The following is a 17753-nucleotide window of genomic DNA, read 5'->3' as shown; positions in this document are numbered from 1 at the left end:
TCCAAACATTTTTTTTAAACTTTTACTTTTGACACTCAAAAGGGAGCTCAAAAATGTATTTGTTTTTTCTATTTCTGAGATAATTTTCAGTCTTTTGACTTTTTCAAACTGATTTCTGGGATATTTCTCAACGTTTGAGTTGTCCCTTGCAATTTATTTTTTACTTTTGTAAAAAAGTAGAAAACAATGTGTTTGCTATTTTCAAAATGTTAAATGTTTTTAGAGGAAATTTACTCCTGTTTTTTTTCTGTCTTCAAAGCCCTAATAGCTGTGGGTTTTAGCTGCTATTTGATTATATTATATAGCATACTGTTCCTTCAACTTAAAGGTGTACAGACGTTTGCAGCCATCGTTAGTTCAACACCCAGGTTCCCAATTATTTGAGGTTTCACACATCAGGTGAACACATGAAATTGCGGTTTAACAGAAGCTAACCATATGCTAGCTTCACCGATTTTGGAGCTTAATGCTAACATTAAGGACCATGAAAACATTAAAAAGACTAGCACTCACACTCAGGGACTTTGCAAAACACAAATAAACAAACTCTTAAGTGAAAGCTAAAAGTGTATTCGATGATTTATTTTTGTACTTACTGTGGATCGGTCAGAACTTGCTTCTCGGTCAGAACTTGCTTCTCAGTCCATTCGTGTCGTTGCCAAAGTCTCCAATGTCACAAAAAGATTTTAAAATAACTAAATAAATCAAAATTAAGGCCGCCAGGTGAAATGATAAACTCGCTAAGTTGACAATAGCAAACAACTTTCAAAACGCCAGTTTTATATTTGCCTTGGCTTTCTTGAAACGATGCTCTCGCGCTCTCTCTCCAAACATGGCGCCGTACGATGTCGTTCTGTTCTTCTGCGTCGTCCTGTTGTGGTGTCACAGCGCCCCCGACTGGCCTGGCCTGCTTACTACTGCCTTTTTTTTCTTCACCGTTGATAAATAAATCTTTACCGTTGTTTTCCCGAGTGAAGTAACTTCACTGAAGTCAACCAGAAATTAAATTTATGTTAAACATTTGTGCAACAGAAATTTTTGTCTGTGCCTCTTCCATTGTAAATATTATAATAAATGTTTCCAAAGGTCATCAACCAACCACATTAAGAAAATCAAACTTTCAAAATCAATATATGATGGAAATCTATGCGTAACAAATGGCATTTCTTTGTTTGTGCTATCATCATCAAAATTTTTTAAAATCAAGTATTTTAAAGAAAAGATAAAATGATTTGATTGCTAGTATCTGTGCTTGTTTGTGTAACAAACATTTTTTGTTTAAAAAATATTAATCAGTTTCCAACCACCCAGTCCACATTTAGAAAATCAACTAAAATATGGTGTCAATCAACTGTGCAATATTTGTGCTGACAAAATTTCCGTTTGTGCCTCTATAATTTAAAATTAAAAAAAGTTTAGGTCGCAAGAGGTCAACTTGGCTGACCTTTGATGACCTCTAATTAAATTGATAGCAGAACCACACTGTCAACAGAAACAAGAAAAGACAAAATGCTTTCCGTCTGGTAAAGGACTAAAATATAATTTGATACAATGCATTTATATTCATACATTCAACAAACCAGAAAAAATTCAAACAAGTGCCTGAGTATTAAAAAGGAAATAGAACAACAAACAAAAGAAGGGATTTTAATTCACATCAAGTCACGCATTCAAATAGTCAATACAGCAGCCAAACAGGCAATGCGATAGTGTTCCAAGGTACAAAATGTTGTCCAGAAGAAAACTGACTCTTAGCGTAACTTTAGAGCATCCACAGTCAAATATTTTCTTTGTTTATACAGAAAACAGTATCAAACATTAGGCAAAGTCATCTCATGACAAAACCATGAACATATGCATGCATTTAAGATTTTTTTTTTTCTGTTTGTTCCATAATATTGAGGTTGCACACAAAGGCAGACGGGTTACAAAACCAAAACCACGTGTTGGTTGTATTCATTACGTATTCACCAGAGAGCGAGAGGGATCACCGTGTCAAGGAGAATATTGAGATGCCAACAAGGTTTCATGGCCATAAATCAATGTGGCTGGAAAGGCTGGTAACACTTAGGGAAAACAGAAGCGTGACACCTGATGGGATAAATTAAAGATGTTGGTCCCCGGCTGCTAAAAGGTGATACAAGGAAAAAAATAAATAAAAAATCAAAGTAAGTGGATGGGATCTAATAATTCAAACAGTAACAACAGAGCCGTGGTTGGATCATTAAACAAAGGGACAGCAGTGCTGCTCACAGCTATCGACTGACTGTAATCAGTGAGATAAAATGATGCGATTGCTAAACACGTCAACCGCGCCGACGACATCGACACGCTCCTGAATAACAAACAGAGTCGATCACTTTTGGGACAAGAAGCTGTTTGCTAAATGATGAGCCTGACAGGAATTCTGATCATTGAACTGTTTCTTTTTTTTTGTTTGTTTGTTTTGTTTGGTTTTCCCAGTCTGTTTTACAGTAAGCATGCAGTGGAAATTTACAAGACCTGTGGTGTGGTGGGTCTGTGGCCATGCAGAAAAGGTTGCACTCGTAGTGGTAAAACTCACGAACACCTGACATGTATCCCAAACTACTGAGTCCTCCACATAGGATCATTAAAAACTGAATTATTTAAGTTCTGTTCAAACATAGGAGCAGGTCAGTAAACACAAAATGAGCATTTCTAAGCATTAGGGCTATTCACTGAAAAAACACAAATCTCACCAACTATTTTGGTCTAGTTTCCTGTACAAACATCTTAGCATGCTGAAAATAAGATCAAATTAACTTACAAGTAACTTTTCAGCAAGATAAAGGAGCTTGTTTTAAGTACACAATCCCTTAATATTGATGAAAAAGTATTAGCTCCACTGGCAAATTATTTTCCATATAAAATGTCTTGATATAAACAATCTGCCAGTGGAACCTGTGCACTTTTAAAAATGTGCCACTCCTGGTGACAAAAGTCCAATCAGATCTATGAGGAGGGTATTACAGCTGTCAATCATTCTAGTGTATGCTGTTGTGGTGAACTAGCTGTAGCGTACCAGGCAGCAAAGTAGAAAGGTACAGACGAGATTGATCGACAGCGCTAAAACCCTCCTCCTGGCTCTAATTGGTTGTTTCTGACTGAGTGATGCAGTTAGTACTGAATCACTGGGAGAAGGTAAAACATTTTTTTATGGTGATCTCTTCTGTTATAGTGTTGCAACATAATCATTTTAACAAATACGTAAAAAAAAAACTTTTTTAAGTTACCTGCTGTAGCTTTAAAACAAGCTCTGTAACTTACTGCAAAGTTACTTGGAAGTTCATTTTTGTTCATTTAAGTGTACTAACAAAATTGTACTAGAAACTAAGCAAAAATACTTAGTAGGATTTAGTGTCATTACAGCATAGACGTACATTCTGTCTGGTACATGTGAGATCAAACAGGCTGTAGGTGCGTTAAAAACTCTTCCCATCGATCTTTTTGCAAATTCTGCATAAATTATTTTTGTCTTTGCATAAACAGATCACTGTAAACAACGCATGCTTTGAGTGTTAATAATACTTTCTTGTATATTTTTTTATGTCAGAGTTCACTCAGAGTTTCTGCAGGCTTAAATAATTTCAATGCAACACTTTCTTACGTAAATAAATTCTGAAAAATATGTATGACTTTTAACATCCCTACATAACATCCCAAGTTCTCTGGACTCGGCCTTGTCTGCTCTGTGCAGCTATGTTGCTACAAACAGCAGACAATGTGTCAGGTGGGCCTGTCACAATAAGTTTTGCTGAATGATAAATTGTCCCAGTATTAATTGGCATAAATGATACTTATGTATCGTTCATCTCATAAATAATAATCTTTACTAATCATTATTGAAATGCAAGTTTGTCCTCTCAAATATCAATAAACTTTAATTTTGTAAACACTTAACACTGGAACTGGAAGATATCTTAAATATCCAAAATAAAACACAACCAAAAAGAAATAAAATGGACTGTGATGTCTCTGTAAACAAAATTGTCCCGCAAAACTATAAATTCTCATAATTGAGCTAATTTTAATTTATCATGCTATTGATTGATTGTTTATTTTGTCAGGCTTAGTGTTCAGCACAAGGTATTTTTAGATAAAATTTAGTGTTTCATAATTTCTTTTTTACACTTTTATTTTATTGCTTATAGCACTAAAATATATAAACCTCAAAGGGAATTACTTCCATTGCAAAAATACAATAAATGGTTGCACTCCCATAGCAGAGGAGCTGATCGTGAATATTACATTATAAACCAGTTGTCAATGAATGTCTTATGCTTTCCAGCGTCATGGGACTCATAGTTTAACCAGAACTACTTCAATGGCACCAGAAAAAACTGGAAATAAATGGTGGAAGGAAGGAATGAAAAGTGAAAATAGTTTAAACCTAAAAATCTGGGTGTGTTTTTTAGTGTTTCTAAGGGTTAATTTAAAACTTCACAGAAACCCTGTCACCTTTCCACACTGTTGCAGAAAACCATTTTCAACAGTGTAAACACGACACTGTAAGCACATTTGGAGCTGCCCAATCAGGCAGCATCGAGAGTTGGACAAGTGATTTTCACCAGCCAGGTCCCCACTGAATGTCACTCTGCTGCTGATTAGAGCCTCTGAGCACAGCAAACCTCAGCTTCAGGACGCTTTTTGTTGTTTTCTGAGCCTGGTGATTGTAAATGTTTCCACTTCTGTGTCTCAATAGATTTTAGACATCTCGGTGGTTTTTATCCTTAAACTTAAAGGGCAAATTTCACCACTTTTCTGACACAGTGAAGCCATTTGGAGGCAGGTTTATAGTTAAATAAATCTAGACAACCATATATGGAGTGATTCAAAATGGAGTGATGAATACTTTTCTCACCTGGATAATTGGATTATTTCAAAAAAATTATCAGCTCTGTGGATGAATAATTGAGCTTAAGATTCATTGTAAAATCTGAGCAGGTTGTCAATTGCTGCATTTCCATTAACCATATAATTACACAAATTGTAATTCCAAAAATAAATTTGCTAAACAATTGTAAAAAAAAAAAAAAAAAAAAAAAAAAAAAAAGTTTTTTGATAAAACATTTTTTGTGCAAGAATCAGGTGGTTTTTTTCGGCTGTATCAAAATTTGCGAATTTGCAAAAAACTGCAATGGAAACAATTTTTTGGCATCATGAGTTGTGATCAACAACTGGATGTTAGTCAGAAAATATGATGAGGAAGACGACAGGAAATGGTTGGAGGATGGTGTTTTTTTTAAATGACGTATCTTTTTATTAGTATTTCTCATTTAATGGAAAAATCCCAATCTCAAAATAGCTTTTTCAACATTAGCAGAATGTCTGCAAAGTTTTGTGCATATGTGTAATGGAAACACAGCTACAGATTATGAATTTTTGTAACGTCAAGGAGAGGACGTTTTTTCTGCCAGAGGTTTTAGTCAACCAAAGAGTTTATCATGTATTTCCATCTCATATTCATATTTTGACCATAAATATTCTGTCAGATTGGATTGTTACTTTTCAAATGACACTACCACCACTGCTCAGTCTGTTGTGTAAAACCTTAATCAACAATATTAAACAGCAACATTTTCCCACACAGTTTCATCTTTACAACACTAAACGTGAGAAAGAAGCAAATGTTAGTTTGATACGATGCACATTAGGAAATATTTGCTACTCTTAGTGTTTCAGTCACATTCCCGCCTACATTTCTGCTTTATTTCACATTTTGTTTCTCTCCTGCTTTTTGTTTGGGAAAATTTATTCAGCTGCTGTAAAGGGCCTCATCAAACAGAGAGCATTTGCTTCTTTTATCTTCACTGATCATGCAAGGAAGCTGAAAAGCTTACGAGTCAATAGCTCAAACCCCGCCATCATTCTCCATATCGACTCAGTATCTCAGGAAACAAGAATACATCAGAGGCCGTGCAAGTTGTGTTTTTAAATGCACAAGATGTGGAAAGTATAATTTGAGCCCTGTTGACAGGAAAATGTTTTCCCAAAGAGAGGAGTTGGATGTCTGACGTGAGAAAAACGGAGAAGAGCTGAGGAAATGCAGGCGGAGGGGTCGGATTGGGTGCAGGCCTTCAGTCATTCATTGAGCCGGGTAACTCATTGGTCAACGTGTGCCAGCGTTCGATTTTTTTGTCCTTGTTTTTGAGGCAGTCGAACCAATGTTTGAGCCTCTCTCCATTCGCGTTGATGCCCAGAGACACTCCACCTAGAAGATGATGCACAGACATAATGAATGAAGAAGAAACTTTCAAACTATCTCTGTGGATGTTTTCATTTTGCCTTTCCACTTATTGTGAGTTCAGTCATAGTACATACTGCAAAAATACAAACTGTTACTCAGTATTCCTAATGCACATATCTCATGCACTTGAAATAAGACAAAACTAACAAGTATATTTTCAACAGCTGAGGGCATTTTTGTATCATTTATCATTTATCGTGATACAATTTTTCAATTAGTACTTCAACACTTTTCCTAACTTTGAAAAAATTTAGCACACTTAGCTTCCTATTAATTAGGTTTCTCGGATAAATTGTGAAGGACAAGTGAGGTTTTTGTTGAATAAAATTTGACATTTGTGTTGAAGTTTTGGTTATCGACTTAAGAATTGATCAAGTAGTTACTATTAAACGTTTATCTTCACGATCTTATTTTGAAGTGTGTGAAGTCTGCCGACACAGCAGTTCTGTTTCCTCTCTTCATGTTCTCTGTCTCTTTTTTCTCAATAACTTTATTTCAAACACATATTAATATAGAACAAATACATTATGCAAAAATTAAATTGGAAATAAAGCATTGTAACATTTCAAGGGCAAATATAATTTGAATTGAAGCTACCGTTTTAGCATTACCTTATGCTAAATACCATGTTTGTGTAGCATTTAGCATTAGCAGACCTAGTGTTTATGATTAGTGCTTAAGCCTTAATGCAGCTAACCTTTTAGTTTTTATAGACTTCCCAGCACTGGAAGTCTATAAAAGATTATATTTAAAGGTGATAAAATTTGTTTTTTATGGAGACGTTGAAGTGAAACTGAACAGATGGACTCTGGGCAGCCAGATCCATGATGTGCTGCTGGATACCAACACACCTATTAAACCTGGTCTTCTTGGAGCTGATGGATTTGGACTCACCGATGAAATCGTTTGATTTTCCTATGTCGTAGTCCCACACTGTGACCTCCAAAGTCTTCTTAGTGAGGTCTGCATATTTTATGTCGTAACAGAACTCCTGCAGGGAACAAAGCAAGAAAAAACAGAAGTTAGCATAGACTTACCTAAGGTGTATGGACATTTTCTTTAAGTTTTTACTTATCTCCAGGCCTCTATCTGACTGTGTTCAGTGAATGACACTGAATTAAAAATAGTTTATTCTTAAAAAGACTCTAAAATATCAAAGATAATTTCATTCAATTTATTTAGGTAAATCTTTGCAAATCTGTTTGCAAATGACCAGTAGGAGATCGCCTGTAATTATTTTGGTATGGTCAATTGGCTCAAACATTACATAGCAACAAGATAACATCCTGGAGTTCACATTAAGGTTTCTGCTCAACCTTAATCATTGCCCTGATGCAGGGGAAGATGCTGGACTCTGACATAAAGGCCGAGAGGTGATGCAGGAATACGGGCACCAAAAATGTCAGAGGAAATGTCAAGCTGCTGCGTTGCAGGAAGGTTCGACCATTTCTATACGGCCAGATACATCCGAACTGAAACACTCTGACATCCAGAGGAAATAGAAAAACATGAAAACATCTTCAAAAAAGACCTATTGTGCTTCCTTGAACATGTAAGGATACAACTATGGCCTATAAAACAACATGCTCTTTACAATTTTTGCATAAAATCATTCTTAGATATTGAGAATTCAGTCTTAGGGCCTTTATCACTTTAAATCCAAATAATCTGCTGCTGGCCACAGCCCCCATCTCAACATTTACATTCACATATGAAAATGGCTGCAAACAGACATGAAATTATATAACCATACATCTTTGAAAAGCATTACTAGAGCCTCCTGCACAAGTGATTTCTGGATGGTAAGTGAACAACAAAACATGATCTTTTCCAGCAGCCGTTGTACTGAGCATACCGTGGTAAAACCAGCGGACCAACGTGGTGGAGCTCCACTTGGGTTGCTAGGTAACGGGCACAACTCCGTTGGGGCTGCTGGGAATTGAGCTAGGGAATGACCAGTGGCTACTGATCTGTGACATTAGACCAGAGGGTTTCAAAACGGCTCATTTTCTAATCACTTGGGCTGATTTAGAAACAGTTGAGACCCATAAAAATATGCAAAATATAAAAATATAAATTTAGCTGAATATGCTCCCTTTCATATCCTGCTGAACCAGACCCTCTGAGGCTCAAAATATTTCTGATTTATTCCCAAGTGTTGTGGATATTAAGTGTGCATATGTTGAATAAGAATTGTAATCTTTGTCATTGGCTGTAATAAAATATTTAGGAAGACAAGGTTTCAGATTTATAAACTGTTTTATTTTTCTTACCGAAAAGATGATGAAAAGAAATAGGAACAACAACATCACCAAACTGTGCCTCTTTTCTGATTTGGCTTCTGTGCGACAAAATCCCCAGACAAGTCTTTATTTTAAATTGAAAACATAAAAACAGATAAATGAAACCCAACTGCAGGTTTTTTAGGGGAAGTTGTAGTTTTTACCTCATTGAACTCAGGATTGAGGGTCTTCTTCTTCACAGCGGTCTTGTGCTTCGACTTTTTGTTCTCATCAGGCTTCAGGTACCTGCAGAGGAGAGAGAAGTTTAATCTGTTTCTCTAGCCTGATTTTACAAAGTTACTCTTCTGCCCTCAGGGGGGTGCTGCGGTAACACCTTGCATTTAATGATCCGACCCAGCCACATTACAGTACATTATTCACACTAAACCACCTAATTACTTGACTTTAAGAGCCTCTGGCTGGTATTAGACACTATTTATCTCAGTCAGAATGGACATTTTATTTTACACACAGCTGTTTTAGCTGTAAATGTTTATTATTATGTGTTTGTGATGGGTTTACTGAGGACAGCAATAAATGATTTCAAACCTGGATGCAACAATAATACTGTAAAGAACACACAATAAGCAATGAACATATATTGCTCATATAATATGATGTACAATTATTTTAAATTCCAAGTCAAACTTGTTTATTTTTTTCTTTACTGCAGTTGGATATTTTATTCATGTACCGTAAGACCTTTACATTCAACCGCACTGGCTTTTAAAAGCTAGAATTTGGTTGAAAAGCTTCAATTTATTGTAGGATTATACAAACAGGCTCAAATATATGCATATGTCTACACTGATATTACATATTGTTTAATGTCTAGTAGCTTCTCCTAAATGACTTTTTCCAGATAAATTCTAAAGCGTTAACTTAGTTGGGTGTTTTGAGTGAAATTTCAGTTGAATAAAGTTCAACATCTGTGTCAAAGTTCAGGTTACAGAATGTTAAGAATTCTTCCATTAGTTTCACATATTTTTATTTTTATGCTTTTACTCTGAAGTAGGTGACGACTGTTTAGGCAACAGTAAATCCCATTCTCTCTCCCCCCCAATAACTTAATTTCGAGCAAAAACTAAGAGAACCAAAATAGACAGCAGAGAACAATAAGATTAATACAATATAATTCTTTCAATATACTGTAAAACTTATAAAAGCTTAACAAAACCTATAGGTGTGTGAAAACCTACATTTGGTGAAAACTATTGATTAAACTATTTATTCTTCATTCTGTGAAGTTACTCACACCAGGTAGAGGATCCAGAAACTTTACTTAATTAAGAGTGGCAATACTTCATGATGAAGTTACTCAAGTAAAATTAAAATGTACTGTGCAGTCAATAAACTCCTAAAAGTATTTTTTTCCCAAAAAGTTACTCAGGTGAATGTAACTAGTTACGACCCGACTCTGCTCACCAATCATGAACCTCACATGCTGAAATTGTGAAAAGTATTCTGAGGAATCTCAGCACAAATAAACATGATAACTAATTACAGAACCATCTGCACAAACACAAACTGACTTTCTAATCTTTTTCATTTTTTGTCTCCATGCAGCTGCAGCAGTCGTGTGTAACGACCAAGAAGAGATACCGTTCCGTCTCACATTTCTGGTAATTATCGAGGTGTTGCTGGCCTTTGTTTGTCGTTCCTCACTTTCCGTTTGCATTGACGGCAGTCGGTGAGTCAAAGCCGAAAACAGAGTCTTTGTGACCACCGTTGCCCCGGGTGCGTCTGTGAACACATCTGTCCGGTGGATGCTGTTCAGTAATCATTCATTTTAATAAAGAATATCTGCTAATATTGTTTCAGGTTTACAGAGTTTCAGCAGCAGTAAAATCTCTGCTCACTGGACCCAGACTCCCAGTTATTTCCCCAGATACCAGACAGTCTTTAAGGGAGGCTAAGTGGGTTATTGTTCACCCACTTCTTCCAGAGGGAAGCGGGAGCTGAGGCCGCTGTTGATGAGGACACTGCAGTGAGTTTAATTGTTGTCATGTAATGGGACCAGTGACCTCCCCAGGCGAAACAATATTCAAGCAGAAGTTATGATTCTAAAAAATCTTGCTATCCTGTGTGTATCTTAACCACAGACGGATCGACAAGAATCTGGGCCTCTGGGCTGGAGCCAGTTTTGATGCCCTATTCTACTAATGTAAACTGAAATAAATAAATAGATAATCCTAAACATGAATTGATGCATGGTAGATTGAATACATTCCCTGAGCCATAGCTCTATATTGTTTCCAAAAATTTATTACAACCTATTTAGGTCATTTTAACAAAGAACAGCTGAAAAGGTACTGGGTTTATCAACTGCAGTAGCAATTTAGCTCCAACTCCTCCCCTTGTTATTCATATTTTCTTTGCACGAAATTTTGAATAAACATTCATGTTGTTTCTACATATCATCTCTGATGTCCGCTGGACTTTGGGTTGCGCTGTGTCTGTTGTTTGGGATTCCCCTCCGTAATTTCCCCTTGGAAAGCGAGGAGGAGAATCTGCGCTTTCTGATTTGTTACCTGTTCGAGGCAAAAAATTGTGTTGTGTGAACTATTGCATCAGGCAGTCAGATATGCCCGTCTTTTCTATTTAAATTTAATGATTACTGAAGGGGAATATAGGATACAGACTTCATAATCTGCACTCTTTTGGTTGAATGCAGTATTTATTTCCACTTTGGCTTTATGTTGTTTAGTTTTTATTCAAGTACATTTTTTGTTAATGGAGACTAAGAATCTATTTTATTTTTGTTTTTGGTTGCTTTGTTTATTTTGTTTATCAGTTCCAGTGTTTAGTGTTCTTTTGAAAATAAAGTGTATCTATCTTTGCCGCAAAATCGCATGTATTATTACGTATTTCCATTAAATCAGTGTAAAAAGGTCTTCAAACAATATTATCGTTTATCGCAATAATTTTTGAGACAATTAATCGCTCAGCAAAATCTGTTATCGCAACAGGCCTAATCCCTCGTTATTCTGCACTCCGTCCTTCAAGCTTCATGAAGATTCCCTCCACCTCAGACTGTTGAAAAATGTTTTGCCAGCCTTTCTCCTCTGAAACAAGTCCTGCTTTTGTTCTCGGGGTGTGCACAGAAGAGTCAGAAATTAATTACACTTCCATTGCTCAGCCAGATGAAAGACTTGGGGAAAAATGTTCAGGTGCGATAAATAGGACTCTCCTTCAAATTGCAGCCCCTCGCCTGGCCTCTTCGTACGCTTGTCTTTTCATGCTGCTGATAATCACAGGTTGTCGACATCTTTTTTGCTACAACATCAGCTCTGCCAGATAATCCATTTTGACACTTCTACATTGTCTTGCATGGGCTAAAAATAGCTTTCCAGTGTTTGGATAGGAAAGGAAGTCAATCCTCATGTGCCAAAGTTATTTTAGGCTACCAACTCTGCTTGAATATTTATATTTTTGGCTGTTGATGAAAAAAGAAACCTCTAAAAAGCCAAGAAATCTTTCTGACAAAGATGTTCTTAAGTCATTTTTAGAAGTTAAATTTTGTTTCTAAAAAATTCAAATTGAACCAAATGTATGCCATAAAGCAGTGGTGTCCAAACTTACAAATTTAAATTGTTGGTGGGCCACAAAATTTACTAAGTTAAAAATGTAAAAGTTAATTTATCGTGATTTTCTTCCTGTTCTTTTTTTAGGTTTTAGGTTTACCTGCTCAACTATAAACAATTTTTATGTGATTTGTATGTCATTCAAAGGGCTTTGGACTGTTGCCTTATTAAAAGAAAAACAGACATTTTCCAAATTTTTGGAGTTTATAGTACTGATAGAGCACGATGAAAATATGTATCTGTAGCAATATAAATTAAAGGGCAGGCGATGTTAGCAAGTTAAAATGCACTGGAACAGGGAACAAACAACTTGGCAACTCATAAGGATGTGAAACGTGAAGATATTCTGTGCTGCTTATTCATTTAGAAGAAATAAAGGGAATCTAATTTTAACTGTAGTGCGTATGAATATGCCCCAAAAACATCAGAATAGATGCATTTAAAAGCTCATTTTAAGATCTAATTTAGAGAAGTTGCAGAAGATTTTTAAATACTGTGAAATTTGATCCACAAAACCATTTTCTGTATGAGAGGATGTGCAGGTGTCTGAACACTGACGTTTTGACGTAGGGGTCGGAGAAGCCGTTGGCGTCCATAGCAGCAAGGTGAGCGCAGCGTATGATGCCAACGACCAGGCAAGACTTCTGGGTGTTGTACTTGAGGGAAATCATGATCCGTCCCCGTTCCTCCAGAGACTTGTCCTCTGTCTTGTTGACCTAATAAGTAAAAAAAAAGAAAAAAAAAAGAAAAAGAAAAACAAGCAGTTTTTGTCATTAACATGAGATGTTTTAGGGACATTTTTCTAACAGATCAGGTGCAAATGATCATCATCCTGCGTGAACCGCTGACTTAAAGGCCATGTTCACACTGCAGGTTTTGATGCTCAATAATGATTTTTTTCTTTTTGAAATCCAAAGTTTTACTTGGATGGCTGTTCACCCAAATTAAATGCAACCACAGTTAGACGTCTGTATCCTACAAGTTACACAGTAAATTTCGCAGTGTTAAATATGCTGTGTTAAAATTGATTGACTCTTTCAGAGCTAATACAACAACAGACTGAGTATAATGCCACCTAGTGTTGGTGTAAATTTCCAGAGTGTATTCACGTCGTGTCAATTTGACTCTGACAAGCTCCGCCCACCTCCTCCTCTCAAACCAACAAGTCTAACCGTTGTGTGGACGCCATTTTTCTCCTGCTTGAACGACTGCGGTAAGTTTCTTTTTATAAGATAATAATACAATTTGAATTGTTTTATAAGAATATTTTATTTGTTTCCCGGTATATGAGTGGGCTAGATATCTAAATACTGAGTTTTATACGGCTAACCTGACCGAGTGAATGCCTAGCTTAAAATGTCCGCCTAAAATCCGCGTCCAAGCCATATAGCATAGATATTTGTTTCATTTATTATTTATTTAGTTATTTTTTGCAATGCAACATAAATTAACCGTAAGCGATGCTAATAGTCCAGTTTCATAGTTGACACTGAATTTGGCGCGAGTGATTTTTTTTTCCGTGCCCAGCATCATAGCTCTACTGTAAACCTTGCGTGACTCCGCCATTAACCGTTGCTAGTGCTAACAGACAAGGCGAAAAGAAGCGAGGCAGTTGAATTAACTGTTCTAGTTACTGAAGGAAATGGCATTTATTAATTGTCTAACTTGGATAAGAGTGCAAAGAAGTCAAATTAATTTGCGCCCAAGCCATTATTGTGTAAACTATAATCATTATTTTCTATGAAAACGATGTAATGTGAGCTGTATTGGTTTGTGAAGCAGTTGGCACGTTTCATAAACTGAAAGCATTCCAGTACTAAAGATGAATGACTGAGGAATTATGTGCTGCAGAAACCATGTTGATTAAAACAAGACTTGGCGAGCTGCAAAAATTTGTCCGACTAACGGAGCCGAATCTGAAGGAGTTTTTGACAGCAGGTAAGACACTGGGAGCTTTACACAGGAAGCTCTGAGGCGCTTGTAATGTTACTTGACATTGTTTATTCAAAAGTAATGTTCCAGAATTTATGTGCACATGTGAGTATTAGAGCAACATAACCTCATAATTGTGGTTTAGACAAGCATTTGTCTTTTTCTCTAGCATTTGCAAAATTTGGCGTGCCAGCTGTAACAGAGGGCGTGAAGGTTGTTGACAGTTCAGGGACTGAGTTGGATGAAGATGTTAAGGATCCCTCTGCTAACCATCAAATATGAAACTGGTTGTTATATTTGTAATTCATTTTAGTATTTAATAAGCTTGCTATTTCATTGTGATTACTGTTTTTTGTCTTTCATCTGCTTTCTTATGGTTAGAATTTGTCTCCATGATGGAATCGCCTGAGGAATCTCAGCCAAGCTCATTCTTGTTTTTGTAAGTTGAAAGATTTTCTTATATTTACTAGCATCATCCGAAGAAGGATCTTGTCAACAAGGGCTTGGAGGACCAGCTGCTAGACGAGACACCAAGTTTGTTCCAGAGACTGTCCTGAGTGAAGAAGAGTGCAAGGAAGCCATCGCACTGATTAAGCATTCAGCTGATGAGGACACAATCAAGAAGAAGATGAAGCTCACATTTGACTTCCGGCGCAACATGGTCCTTGACCCCCAACGGTCAAGCAACATACTCTCTGTCTTTCCACGTTTCAAAGATGTCAAAGGCTTGGTGATTATTTATTTTGATAATTTTACAGTCATGTAAAAATAGTGTATTTTTGTGACAAGTCAAAATGAATACAGTTAAAGTGGCTGGGAAATGTTTTAATCTTTACTATCTACATCCTAGGTGGAGCAGGATTTTGTCCTGATGTTTGGAGAAGATGTGTCTGGCAAGTTTCTGGAAAAATGGACGACCACGTTCAAGAGAAAGATCATCCAACAATGCAGGGAGCTTCCAACCACCAGTGACCTTGAAGAACTTCTCCTGGCAGCTGATACTCCTGAGGATAGCACTGAAGTGGATGATGACATGAGTAAGGATGACTTTCAACAATATGTAGAATTCAAATATTGTGTGAGCTTCACTTAGTGATGTACACATAATTTAAATTGTGTAGTCACTAGGTTTTGATGGTCAATTCAACATCAAATGTTTCTTATCACAGGTTGGGACAGTGACCTCTCATCGATTTTGCTGCTGCTACACCTGATTCCCCCCTCTGCCTTGGGTCGTAAGAGACCAGGGAAGATGTCTGCCTCCCAAGCAGAGAAGCGTCTTGTGGTCTTCAAGAAGGTTTGTATTTGTTGCAAATTTTATTTTATGTTATACTCGAGGTTGTTTCACTGGGAGAATTTCAGTTTTACGGTGATATCACATAGTTAAATGCTGTTTTTCCATATATCTGTTTTTTGTGGAACATTGCAGCTTTGTAATTATATTGTTCTTTTCTTTTTTCCCCCCACAGATAGGAACCAACATCCAAGAACATCTTGATGCCATCACGACGAGCACACAACCCTATCTCCACCAGTTCTTCATCATCCTTGACAAGAATGCCATTGCTTGCAGGTCAACATCCTCTCTTGGTGCTTTTGATGAACTGTTTAAGGCACATTACGTGTTTGCCACAACATACATGTTCATGGCTACTTGGATGGAAAAACTCTTTGCCTTAAATGTACTCTGTCAACTTTGAGCCGTCAATGGGATGTACACCATGTGATGTTACTGTGACAAAAGTTAACAGTGGATATTAAAATCTGCTTTAATTCAATAAATAAGTTAAATGCATTTCTGTGGTAATGTGATTTTTATTCAGTTGTACATTTCACTCTACAAAAGTGTAAAAAGAGCACTTCATATTTATCTGTGCAGAGTTGTTTTTTCACAGCTAAAGAGTAAGTTATCTACACAGTGGAGTGTCAGTTTAACACTCATAGGAGTTATATGAGCCTCCAGTGTAAAACTCTCAATAACTCGATGCAGTGTTAAATAACATGAGAACCAGAGTAGTTTTTTCACCATTATGGAGTAACTCATTAACTCTGATTAGAATCATATTTACTCTTATCAGAGTTATTTGACTAGGAGTGTTAAGTTTTATTAACACTGCACAGTGTTAGCCAGTGTAAATTTTACTCGATTTAGAGTTAAATTTAACTCTGAAAATGTAACACTGTTGAAAGAGTAACATTAACACCAATTCCGATAGGGAACATATAGACTCGGAAACAGTGTTAAATTCAACTCTATAGGTGTTGCTTTAACACTGCCAAATTTACTGTGTAGAAGTCATGCAACCGCGCTCCGTTTACAGGAGTCCAAGCCAAAGACTGCATCCGACATGTCGGCACTGCTTGCTTCATGTCCGGATTTACTACGTTCTTCTGGTGGAGAATTATGACGCATGTCTCACATTACTGACATAAAAGTTGAATGAAATGCAACACAACTGTTTGGACTGCAGACGCTTATGTAAAAGTTAGTTGTTTCATGCAATTGAACATTAAACATGGTTGAAAAGAAAACGGTTGATACTGAAGGTAGGAAATGTTGATAGAAAGGTATGAAATGACAGTGAGTGACTATAAAATTATGCAGAAAACAGATTGTTCAGACAAAGATATTTATTAGAAAACAGAAAAGTATCTGTTTAAAGAAATATCCACAGAAGTGTAGCTGACGCCTCAGTTCAACAGGTGTTAAAAAGGTCAGAATATTTTATATATCCTGGGGAAAATGTCTAATTACTAATTGCTAACTAATTGCTATCTTGACATTTGTGGGTCTTGAATATCACCCAATCAGTGATAGACTGACTGATGCCGTTTCAAGTGCTGAAGATGAGTCAACAACCAATCAAAATAAATTTCCTCCATTTTAAAATAAAAAATGCATATTGTGGAAAATTAACCTGTTTAATATGAGCATTATTTTTCCATGTATTCCCATCCTTTAATCAGTATAGAAGATAACAGATTAACATGAACATGGCTTTTTTTAAATGAATGTTTTTTAGCTAAGGATCAGTTTTGTCCCTGAAGAGGACTGTAATATCAAACTGGCTGCTTCTCTGATACACGTCTGTATTAGTCACGCCGCATACCCACAATCCCACTGACAACGCTGACATGCGTCCACAGATGGCATGCAGCTTGGAAAGTTCACATGAGGCACGGAAGAGAACGAGATTTAAAATTAGTTGCAAAGTTTAATTTTTTCAGCACAATGGCGACCGTGATGCGACCGACACCGTGGAAGTCCACACACCAATTGATCTGTGTTTGATTTTTAAAACACAGAAAGGAAAAACGTGGGGTTATTATGCTTTTAACATAATACATTCATTGATTTTCACATTCAAATCAATTCGATTTAAGTTTATTTTGAGGCTCAAGCTAAATCAAGTAGAAAATAATGTGTGTTTGACATTTTCAAAACAAAAACAATGCTATGTAGATTTAATTTTACCTTTTACAGTCCTTGGCAAGCTCTAAACGCTCTACGGAGAAAAATACATACTTCACAGAATAAAAATTACAGTCATGCAGCCCCTAAACGGGATCCGATTTATTTTTTTCTCTCTCTGCAATGATCACTGACTTAGAAATGTAATTTGCGAGCACTACTATGGCAGCTGCTGATGGTGTGAATATGCGCAGGGTTTTCCTTTACCTCAGCTC

General features: G+C 36.5%; 2 protein-coding genes across 6 annotated transcripts in view; one reads left to right on the top strand and one right to left on the bottom strand.

The window, feature by feature from the left end:
- Positions 1 to 5087: 5087 nt before the first annotated feature.
- The window catches only part of doc2b (double C2-like domains, beta), a 104768-nt gene continuing 92102 nt past the window's right edge, over positions 5088 to 17753 (bottom strand). For both annotated transcript variants that reach the window (XM_055046543.1, XM_055046544.1), the window contains 4 exons: positions 12693 to 12850; positions 8715 to 8796; positions 7163 to 7259; positions 5088 to 6232 (listed from right to left, as the gene is read on the bottom strand). In XM_055046543.1, coding sequence (XP_054902518.1) covers positions 6099 to 6232; positions 7163 to 7259; positions 8715 to 8796; positions 12693 to 12850 — 471 coding nt within the window. In that variant the 3' untranslated portion in view covers positions 5088 to 6098. The remainder of the gene's footprint in view (positions 6233 to 7162; positions 7260 to 8714; positions 8797 to 12692; positions 12851 to 17753) is intronic.
- LOC129370504 (uncharacterized) lies at positions 13137 to 15809 on the top strand. 4 transcript variants are annotated; one of them, XM_055046545.1, is made up of 6 exons: positions 13137 to 13347; positions 13986 to 14072; positions 14537 to 14796; positions 14917 to 15103; positions 15236 to 15363; positions 15536 to 15809. In XM_055046545.1, exons 1-6 carry the CDS (start codon positions 13203 to 13205, stop codon positions 15764 to 15766), a joined length of 1038 nt encoding a protein of 345 aa, XP_054902520.1. In that variant the 5' UTR covers positions 13137 to 13202; the 3' UTR covers positions 15767 to 15809. The 4 variants fall into 4 exon arrangements, with proteins under 4 accessions (XP_054902520.1, XP_054902521.1, XP_054902523.1 ...); XM_055046548.1 differs by lacking the exon at positions 13137 to 13347 and adding an exon at positions 14269 to 14353 and having other exon boundaries at positions 13728 to 14072; XM_055046547.1 differs by lacking the exon at positions 13137 to 13347 and adding an exon at positions 14236 to 14353 and having other exon boundaries at positions 13728 to 14072.

This window comes from Poeciliopsis prolifica, unplaced genomic scaffold, assembly GCF_027474105.1.
Source record: "Poeciliopsis prolifica strain line A6 unplaced genomic scaffold, Auburn_PproV2 SCAFFOLD024, whole genome shotgun sequence".
NCBI lineage: Eukaryota > Metazoa > Chordata > Actinopteri > Cyprinodontiformes > Poeciliidae > Poeciliopsis > Poeciliopsis prolifica.
The sequence above is the reverse complement of the archived record's forward strand: the minus strand, read 5'-3'. Positions and strand labels throughout refer to the sequence as shown.

Excerpts from the sequence above, each read along its gene's own strand:
- LOC129370504 (XM_055046545.1), top strand. The coding sequence starts at position 13,203 with ATGCCACCTAGTGTTGGTGTAAATTTCCAGAGTGTATTCACGTCGTGT. Across the intron at positions 13,348-13,985 it reads CTCCTGCTTGAACGACTGCG|AAACCATGTTGATTAAAACA; the intron begins GTAAGTTTCTTT and ends TATGTGCTGCAG. Across the intron at positions 14,073-14,536 it reads GAAGGAGTTTTTGACAGCAG|CATCATCCGAAGAAGGATCT; the intron begins GTAAGACACTGG and ends TATATTTACTAG.